Source organism: Metopolophium dirhodum, chromosome 1, assembly GCF_019925205.1.
Source record: "Metopolophium dirhodum isolate CAU chromosome 1, ASM1992520v1, whole genome shotgun sequence".
In the NCBI taxonomy this organism is placed as follows: Eukaryota; Metazoa; Arthropoda; class Insecta; order Hemiptera; family Aphididae; genus Metopolophium; species Metopolophium dirhodum.
The window spans coordinates 148205998-148217536 of NC_083560.1; the positions used below are offsets into that span (position 1 = coordinate 148205998).

At 27.3% G+C, this 11539-nt stretch overlaps 1 protein-coding gene across 1 annotated transcript; it reads right to left on the bottom strand.

Annotated features, from left to right (window-relative positions):
* Window positions 1-869: 869 nt before the first annotated feature.
* LOC132933313 (zinc finger MYM-type protein 1-like) lies at window positions 870-4483 on the bottom strand. Its single transcript, XM_060999618.1, has 6 exons — window positions 4408-4483; window positions 3878-3991; window positions 3666-3785; window positions 3491-3589; window positions 1369-3301; window positions 870-1284 (listed from the first exon to the last, which is right to left on the bottom strand). The coding sequence occupies exons 1-6, from the start codon at window positions 4481-4483 to the stop codon at window positions 870-872; spliced, it is 2757 nt and encodes a 918-aa protein (XP_060855601.1).
* Between the last annotated feature and the right edge of the window lie 7056 nt (window positions 4484-11539).

Sequence of the window (11539 nt, forward strand, 5' to 3'; positions counted from 1 at the left end):
GATATTACGGGCTTTACCTACCTAGTTTACGCATTTTTAATATTATATTTTTTGTTTTGATATTATCATTTATATCATACGTAGGTATGCAAGAGTACAGTTTAAATATAAATAATAGATACATTATACATAATATCATATTATGTTACATAGTTATTAATAATAAATTATTAGTTTAGTATATAACGCCGCTTGGAATTTTGAAATTAAATGTAAAATATCAAAAAAGTGTACATAATAATATTGCCAATATAAAAAAAGTGATAGTATACAACAATATTGTAAGATCTCAAATTATTACGTAGTACGTACCTATATACGGCTATATATACGTCATGTACCTACTCTAAAAAAGTACCGATGCCCGATGTTAACCCCCTATTAGTTATTAGTTATTAGTTTTATAATAATGAAACCTTCTTATATAAAATATATTGTAGGTACCGACATACAGAGGCGGTTTGAAATTTTTCAGTTGGTGGTTCAAAAATAGTTAAAACCACCCACCCACCCACCAAAAAGTCACACTGCAAAACCTTACTTAATTTTATCATTTTTTTTTTTTTACTATTATTATTTATACTAAAATTTGCTAATTTTGATAATTGATATATTAAGTACCGAATTCTAAATAACCAAGTAAGCAACTTGATATTACAAACCTAAAGATATAAGATAAAATTAGTTTAATTTAGTATTCTAGTGGACAGCATGTTGCATGATTAATTAACTTTAAATTAATCATGGGGCATTGTATTTCATTGTTTTCTTTAAAAAGTAGGCAGGTATATACTTAACATTTTTTTTTTTTATTAAAACATTTTAATACAATTAATGAAAGTCAATATACTTACATCATTTTTTAAGTGTTAACAATACATTAATGCTTTTTGCAAAACACTGGAAGTTGAAGCAAATTTATTAATAGCATCTTCAATTGATACTTCTATACTTCTATCAGGGTTACAAGAAATTAACATTAAATTATCTAACCTTTTTTCTCCAATAGTAGAGCGTAATTTTGTTTTAATGAGTTTAAGCTTGGAAAAACATCGTTCTGCAGTTGCTGATGTTGGTGGCAAAGTACAAATCCCCTTATAAGCCATGAATAAATTTGGAAAAGCTGACACCATTCCCATTTTACACAGTGCAGAGTATATGGCAGTAACATGTATTGTTTCTTCGGAATCATCACTGTCAGTATCATATTGATCACTTAAATCATTTGTATTAATTGTATGTTTAGAATGTTTACATTGCATTTTTATGTCATTTGTTGTAGCACTATTCATAAAGTTTTTATAATTAGAAGCAAATAATTCATATTCTACATTTAAACCAATTTTGTTAATTCTATCTGCAGACAACCAGTTTACCAAGTAATCAAATTTATTTGGGGAGACTTTGTTTAACTCTAAGCGTTCAGGTAGTAGTAATGAAAATTCTTTGAAGATATTTTCAGAACCACTAAATCTATCATCTAGTTTAGATAAAATTACATCCAATGAACATCTATAAACTTCACATACATAGCGGTAATTTGCTGAAGTTATTCTTTCATCACTACTTATTTCTCCACTCATTTTTTTCTTGCGAGATGTACGCACCTCTGCTAAATCATGTTCCTCTAAGTCTTGTGCTTCACAAAATAATTTTGTTTCTGTAAATAGGTTCTCATATACAGATTCAGTTTTCATTGCTCGTAAATCTTGTATTTGTTGTCGAGTCACTTTAATTAAATGTATTGCTTGAATGAAATCGATGGCAGGATTTTGTAAATAATTTGATAAAGGTGTAGTAATTGAGAATATATTGCGCATCATATGCATTGTTAGAACAAATTTAAAAGAATTAAGTTGCTTTAAAAAACTATTAGCTAAATGTCTGTTTTTTTTGTCAGTTTCTTCAAGGCTAATTTTTTTTAATGTTAAAATAATTGATTTATAAGTTATTTGTATAACTTCTAAAGAACGGTCATGGTATGTCCATCTCGTAGCAGAAAAACTTTTTAACCTACGAATACGTTGGTTTTTATATAATTGTTTTTGAAACTCTACATATGTTGCGGTTCTCTTTCTGGCACCTAAAAATGTTACCAAACTACTAATTGCACCAAAAAAGTCTTGTGCACATTCAGTTGCTTCACAACAATCAACAACCGCTAAATTTAAGCAATGTGCACTACACCATACATGTAGTGCACTTTTATTTTCATTTTGTATTAATGAGCGTAATCCTTTTACCGCTCCTTGCATATTAGATGCCCCATCATAAGCTTGTCCAATCAGATCATGCCTCCAATTTAAATTATATTTGTCACATACTTTACAAAATAACTCATACATCCCATTTCCAGTTGAATCTACTGTTTCATCAACACAAATTAATCGCTCTTTTATAAGCCCATCGTTTGTACAATATCTCAATACAAAAGCAAATTGGTCGAGCTTTGACACATCCGTTGTAGAGTCCAGTATAAGTGAATACATTCCAGCCGCTTTCACTTCCTTTAAAATAGTTTCACGGATCGATTCATCAATACAGTTGAGCATAGAATTTTGTGATGATTTAGATAGAAATGTCAATCTTTGTTTTTTTGTTGATGATTTAATATTTTCCAAGTGTGTAGCTAAAATTGTATGATGTTTGGCAAAAACGTTGACCCAATCTAGAAATTTTCCACTTGTACCATTAGTTAAACACTCAGTATGGCCTCTGAATGCATCATTATGTTTGGATAAACATAACACTATATCCATTAATACATGCACAACTGCTCTATTCATTGCAACATGCTTATTATTAGAATTCATTAACTGAATATCAACACGATTATTATTTATGTACATTATTTTATTTAATTCAGCTTCTAAGTGATCTTTACAAGTTTCATGTAAATGAATTCGACCATATAAACCACCTAAATGTCCCCATGAATTGCAACCTGTAGTGACAAAAGAGTTTTTTTGAGCTCTAATAGAACCAAACAGTTTGCATGTCCAGCAATAAATTCTATTCATTGAAGGCGAGTATGTAATCCACGATCGATGTTCAGACTTTCCATTAACCAACTTTGTATAATATGATGTTGAAAACGAACGTGGTGGATTTGATTCATCTTTAGGAAATTTACCATTGGGTAAATCGGTAGCAACTGGTTGACATGGACCCATTTCTAATTGAATTAACTTCAATCCAGGTGTGATTGATTTATTCATAAATAAAACTGGATCATTTTTAAACATTGGCGAAACTGATTGTAAATTATTAACAGATTCATAGATATCAGGAGACTCAACATCTAAAATTATACAATATTATTAGTTAGGTATCATAATAGTTGTATATAGTTTAGTTTCACTAAGCTCTTTCAATATCCACAAAATTGAATTTATATATTTTTATTTACTAACTGTCTGACTATTATAATTTAAAATGTTTATTAATTCTTAAAGAATATAATTTATAAATACTATAACTATAAACATACCTGTTTTGTCAGGAACACAAAGTACTGTAAATTCATTTAATTTCTCCTTATCTCCTACATAAGTGTTTAAATATTTAGTTCCATCACAGCTACTTGCATCTAATACATTTAAAATTACCATTAACTATCAAAATTATTAAATATAATATATTGTCAAGTAAACAGATAATCATACTAAGTTCTTTTTCAAAGCTAGGTAAAACCAGTAAATTCTTTCTCTCTGGCTCCTCTTCCATATTATCAACAAGACATTCTAGTTCCATACAACTTTTAGGATCTGGTTTCAATAGGGACACTATAAGTAATAGTTTATTATATAATTAAAGATCTTAATAACTTATTGACATTAATTTAAAATTATAGGAAAAAACATTCACAGTTGCATACTTGTTTTGTCAGAACTCAGTATAGCTGGTAAATTCGGTTTCCCTGGATCTTGGTTATCTACATTTGAATATTCAACTTCCATACAGCTATCGGGATCTGGTTCTTTTAGACACACTATATATAACGGTTACAAATTGTTATTATTTATGAATAATAAATATAGTTATATTAGGTCATAAGCCATTAGGTACCATTAGTTATGTGAATAAATACCTTTATACATAAACCATATTTCATGTAGGGTACCTATTTTAGAATACATATTTTGATATTCATAAATTTAACAATAAATGGGAAAAATTTTGATTTGATTTTTAAGTGACCATATAACTCAGTAAATAAAAATTATAAATTTACTTTATATTCTTAACATAATTCTAAACTAAGTACATAATATAACTATGGTTAAGGTTAATAGATTTTTATTAACTAAATTTAATAGGTAAGTACTAGAAAAATAGAATTTATTTCAGTCATTCAGAAAATTTAAATATTTAAAAAAAAATTAAAATTATAAATTAGACACTTACCTGAGGTACAAGGTTTATTTGTTTTAATAAAAAAATTTAATGTGTCCAGGCTTTTATTAGCCCCTTTAAATTTCATTTTGCATGAATTAACATGCCGATTCCAGTTTGTGGAGTTAATTTTTTTTAAATCCCGTTCACGTCCACAATGTGAGCACTTCATATTAAAGATATTACAAAATGAACCAAGAGTATTACGGACCGTAGTAAAATAATTTTAACAATTCAGTATTCACTAAAATAACGTCCACAACGGAACAACGCCTGACAAGTGACTGAATTACAGAAAATAGGAAAAGCAGGATTAAACAGTAACGATAATAATTGTTAAATTCATATCATGTTATACTATTTGTATATAATATTTTATAGTATTTTTGTAAATCAATAAATCATACGACAACATACATACACACACACACACACACACATTTTCAGCCGATGCTCTGCACGAAATTCTATTTTTATCTCACTGATATAGTAATATGACTATTCATTATATATTCCCATTTATATTTAATCTTGATTATAAATTCTAGTATTGTTATTAATGATAGTTGAACTATTGAAATACGATTTCGTTATTAATTTTATCGCGAATCAGCGAAACGGCCGAAACGTTGGTAGTTGGGTATTTGATAATCGGGATTCGGATTATTACTTTATTAGTTACTAGGTACTTTACTAGTAGTTCCGATGTATAATTATAATTATTTTTTTTTTGGTTTAAACCAAAGTCAGTTAAAATTTAAACAATATATAATATATATTATAATATTACCTATATAGTAATATTATCATCAATAAAATAATTTTTAGAATTTGCCTATAATATAAAAATGTCCTGAATTAGAAAGAAATTCGATTATAATGATAATTCTAACATAGGATTAATTGCGATTTGCACATAATCAAATAATATCTTATTATTGCATACAAAACGTGACTTTATTTTCGTCATAACTTATAGAGCTGTTTATAAGTTAATCGTTAATCTATGTTATTCAGTATTTAATGATTGTATTTATTTGTTCATTGTTGCTAACATTGACATGGCTATCAAATTACCATTTTTCATATTACCACCGGTTACCAAGACCAAGTACCTACCCATCTATTAAAATGACACCCACCCCAAACTTTTTGGTGGTTCAGTGAACCACAAAATGCATGATCAAGCCGCCTCTGCCGACATATTGACGTGGATATTTATTTGATGAGCATATTATTTAGTATGAATAATGTTAAGAAATATTCTTTCAATTCAATATTCAATAATATGTATTTTAAATTAACATAAAAGTTTGATTAAAATATATTATGTTCAATGTTATAATAAAATGAAAAATGATAGTACATTAGTACCTATCGTTTTTTGATTAGGTATGTTATGCTTCATAGTTTTACAAACATTATATTGGCGTATTGAATTAAATTCATAATAATATAATACTTCATTCAACATAATATCTGTTATTATTGATTAATAATAATTAATAATACCTAACTATTACATTTTCATTATAGTTTTTCTTACAATATTAAATTTAAAAAGCTTCAGATATTTTTTTTGTACAGTGTCTATTATAATCCACTTAACAATATTCATATTTTATTGTCAGTTATGCTGAAGGAACTATACGTCTGTATCTGTATTGAATAAATAAAATTATATTCCTTATAAGTCATAACTATTATAATGAGTGAAATAATAAATTGTAGACAATTGTATTATACCTACGATCTAACAAAATATGTATTATCGTAATAATCGAATAATTGAATTACATCGTATAGGTATATTATTATATCACTATTATTCTATACCTAATTACTTTCATGTAAGATATTATGCATTTTTATTATAAATTATGCATATAAATCATATGGTTATAAATTATAATATTTATTTTGTTGTTTGTTTATCAGTTGAATAGTTGGGAAAACCGTATAACGGCTATACCCGCACAGGCAACGAACGCCGCCGCCGCCGCCGCGCACACTTTTTTTTTCTTCTATTATTATATAATGTCTCATTATTTTACTCGGTTACTCCTATGGTATATGACTGCCAAGACATATTCTAGTTTCTACGAGTTTTGAGGTTATGTATGTTTTCAAATTTCATTTACGAATTAGTAATTACACATTGACGAAAATCGAAAGACGATTGAAGATTGAGTATTGTCGTGTTAATTTAAACAAACGGCTAAGCAGATTGCTGAGCTATTTTTTGGTTTTGTACTTTCGCCTTTCCGTAAGTACGATATACTGTTTTTATTAATATTGTATAGTAACTAGTAGCTGCTTAACCTCATGCCAAATGATTTTTGCCAAATTGAAATTAATAGAGACAAATTAAATACATATTAATGTTTTGGATTGTATGTTATTAGGTAAGTACATATTGATTTTTGATTTGTACAGTTATTTATCATCAAAATGTCTATTATATTTCTAAATGCTATTACCTACCTATGTTATTACAATGTTATAAATACGTACCGTCTACTATAGTACCTACTACATAATTATACATTAAGCGTAGAGATACCTATAAAAGGATATTTTAGAAGTAGCCATCACTACTATTGTTACTACTCGAAACATCACAGTTAAAATAACAGTGCAGTCACTGTCACTGCCAGGGCCTAAAATACATCTGATTTCAGGGGACACACTTATTAATTCAGTTGTTACCATTTCCAGATTTCCATACGATTTCCCAAAATCCTACCCACCCTTTTACCTTATACATTTATATTATTTATATGACTTTTTGACTAAAAATATACAAAATAAACACAATTTAAGTTCAAAATATTTTTCTATTAGTAATATAAAACAACTTAAAATGAAAAACTCATCTTATTAGATAGATCATTAGTTGATTGCTCAACTTGATCATATTATGTACCTACTGTATGAAAATTGTTATGCTATAAAATACATATACTATTTTTAATAAAATTGTGTAGTATATCATTATAAAACCAAAACTATAGTTAAACAATTTTTATAATATGATGTAAGTAAGTGAGTGAGGTAACTTTTATAATTATTTTAAATCATTAAAAGCAGTGAATGCCCATAATATATAAGTAGGTACCTAGGTAGTAAATTAGAATATGTAGCTACTAAATGTTGTCCAATAGAAACATTGAATCAGAAAATGTTTAAAATATGTTTGTAGGTATATAATAAGACTACATTTAGAGCTAAGAAACCTTCCTATAATTTTCATATATAAAAATAATTCAAATACCATGGTTACTGATAAAAATGAAATCTTAAATGAATTTAATAAATATTAAAATTAATATTAATATCAATTAATATTTTTTTAACAGAAATGGTTTTAAAGTCCAATAGCACATCTTTTAAGTTAACATTCATGCTTATACTATTATTATTTATGTTTTTTTTTTTTTTAAAGTAAAAGGTTCGAAATCACCAAAAACTAAGTTATGAACACAAACTTAATACAATTTAAAAATGCTCGGTTCATGGAACCAAATTATTTACAATAATATGTTAGTATAAAAAGGTTCTAACTTCTAATTCAATTAATCAATACCAATTCAATAGTGCAATAATAATTATTACTGTATAATGATAATATTGACATTATGGTACAAGAATCGTTTTTCTTATACAATGATATTATATCATTGAATTCAAGTTTAATACAATCCATTATACAATGACCCACTTATAACCTACTGTACAGCAGAGCGACATCCACTTACCAGCTTTTTTTTATTTTATTTATAATTTATATTTTATAAATTTTTATATCAATACAGTAAATTACTATTATAATCTTGTGAACTAAACTATACAAGTTGCTGCATGTCTTAGAACTATAATTATAAGAAAATGTAGTTCAAGGAGTAAAATATTTGAATCCAAACCTTAAAGTTAGGTACTCTCCTGGACAATTTCATAGAAACAATTAAGAACCTTTTCATTCTAGACCCATGTAATTTATTTAATATGTCACTTTTATTAGTAGGAAAATATCACAATATTGTTACAATTTAAATCAATGGTATTGTTTTTTTTTGGCAAAGTTCTGTACCTACCTTACTATAATTGAGTCTGTGTATGACTGTTTCTTGATTACTGACAACTGACAAGGAGATAGCAACTTATTTTATAATATTTTTTTAGGTTTTTATATTGCTTAATTTAATTTAATTTGAACCTATTATTATAACCAAAATTGTTAATTTAACTGTAATTAAAATTTATTTTGTATAGTTTAATATTTTCAGTAATTACCTATCACTTGATTGTTGAAACTATAAATAATGAGTGCGGGTTACTATCGGTTAAAAAAATATCGCCAAAAACAGTCTGTTGAAATTTTGGATGAAGTGCAAGTTGAAGCATTAACATCAAGATGTGAACAAAATCAACATGAAAATTCAAATTTGTATTTAGAGGTGCCTATAGACAAGACTTGCTGTATAAATTCATTATGCTCTACTCAGCCTACAGACACCAGAAATCGTGATAATGAATCTTTTGAGTACTTGGATACACTGCAAGATTTCAGTTCACAGGAGTCTCCTGTATCTTCACCACCATCATCATCATCATCATCATCTCAGTATTCATTGAACATTTATCAAAATAATTATGGTTACAACATTACTGCTCCTGTGCCTAATTTACGGGATAAATTACGAAACTTTGTTGTTCGATTTAGGAATAACATGACTGTTGAAATGATTGAAAATTTACTTTATATATTACGATCTGAAAACCATTCTGACCTACCAAAATCAGCGGTTGGCTTGCTACAAACAAAGTCCAATGAAAATATTACAATAATGAAAAGTTCAAAGAACACAAATGGGTCCTATGTTTATTTTGGCATAGAAGAAGGGTTAAAATATATATTGACTGATGAGTATACTGATAATAAGATACGTATATTGTTCAACATCGATGGCCTACCCCTATATAATAGTTCAACCCAGCAATTTTGGCCTATCTTAGGACTAATTTTGCACCACGAATATGAGTCTAATCCATTTATTGTGGCTGTATATAGTGGTGACTCTAAACCTCAAGATGGAAACATTTTCTTAGAAGATTTTGTTCGGGAAGCAGTATCTTTGATCGAAAATCGTTTAAAAATTGGGCAAAGGACTTTTGAAATAGAAATTGTTGGATTTTCGTGTAATACACCAGCCAGATCGTTCATAAAGAAATGTAAAGGCCATGGAGGGTTCTATGCTTGTGAACGATATGAGACCCGAGGCATGACAATAAATAAAAAAAGAGTATATCCTGCAATTAATTCTAAATTACGCACTAAAAAGAGTTTTATAAGACAAAGTCAACCTGAACATCATTTGGATGGAAAAACTCTGTTGATAGATATACCTAATTTTGACCCTGTTAAATCTGTTTTTTTAGACGCAATGCATTTATTGTACCTTGGTGTTATGGAATGGATCTTACAGAAATTAGTTGGTAATAAAATGCGAGTTAATCGAAAATGTAAACTTTCTCGATGTCAATTACAACAGTTCAATACAACTTTAAAAATGTTTACTAAGCATGTACCAAAAGAATTCCAGAGAAAAAAATTAGACCTAGATACAATAAACCACTGGAAAGCAACACAGTTTCGTTTTTTTTTAAATTACTGTGGTGCTTTAGTACTACATACAATTCTACCTAAAAAGATGCATCGGCACTTTTTACTTTTAGTTGTTGCTTGCAGAATACTAAATATTCCAGAATTATGTGTAGAATATGTAAGTTATGCAAGAGAATTGTTAAAGAAATTTGTTGAACTTCTTCCATCATTTTATGGTCCGGATTCACAAATTATGAACAACCATAATTTAATACATTTAGCTGATGATGTAGAGCATGAGAATATGGCTTTGTCAGCTATATCTGCATTTCCGTTTGAAAATGTTCTGGGTAAAATTAAAAGGATGATTCGTGGAAGAAGTAACCCTGTATCACAGTTGGTTAGAAGAGTGTCAGAACAGAAAGCATGTCCAGAGATAACTAAAAAAAATGCTCTTTATAAGAAAAAGTTTCTCATAGTCAATCCTGTCATTACATGTAAAACTAAAGGTGATATAAAAAGCATAATTTTACATGGATTTGAGTTAACTACCTCAAAACCTAACAATATTGTTAAGCTGAATTCTGGTGAGATTTTTAGTATTTTGAGAATAAAGAAAAAACTACATAAAATTTTTTTACATGTGTATATATTTGAGAGTGTCACAAATGCTTTCAAATATCCTTGCAATTCGACAAATATTGGAATTATGAAGTTGGGTCGATTAAGTAAAAAAAAAAAAATTATCTCAATAGATGATGTTTTAAAAAAATGTGTCTTTTTTGATAATGGCAATGAGTGTTATGCAGTTACGTTACTACATAATTCATAAAATAATTCTAGCAAAAATTTAATTATAGGCTCTATAATTGATGTTATTATGTACATAATTTTATTTTTATTTTTTTACTTTTATTTAATCAATTTTTTAAAATAAATGTGTATATATTCTTCAAAATTTAAAGTAAAATAAGGTATATTTTATTATTCCTATTACAGTTATTTTTACATACTTATACTGACTATGTATTCGTTGATTACAGATATGGATTTTAAGACCAATACAACTCATGTTGTAATAAAATTTAATGAAAAATTAAATGGGAAAGATTGTATTGATCTTATTAATTAACGATGGACAATTACAGTGTAAATATCCTGATAAAAATGAATATTCAAAAGTAGATATTCTGAGTAAGACATATTCTAATTATAAGGATGTTTGGAAAAGCTTTGGAATAAGCGTAGTCTCGGAAGCTCGTAAGTATCTATTTACTTAAATTTTTAAATTTTTGATAATATTGTTAATTTATATGCACATAATATAATATAATATAATATATTATATTGATTATCTTACAAAACAATTCATTTAAACTACACAAGTTAAAAAATAATATTATATTATTATGCAAACCGGTTTTGTGTTTTTTTTTTGTATAATTAACCATCAGAAATACTCTTCTATTTTAAGTTGTAATGATACAAATGTATAAAAGAGATTGCTTTAAGTATACTTTTTTATGATTGATACATTAT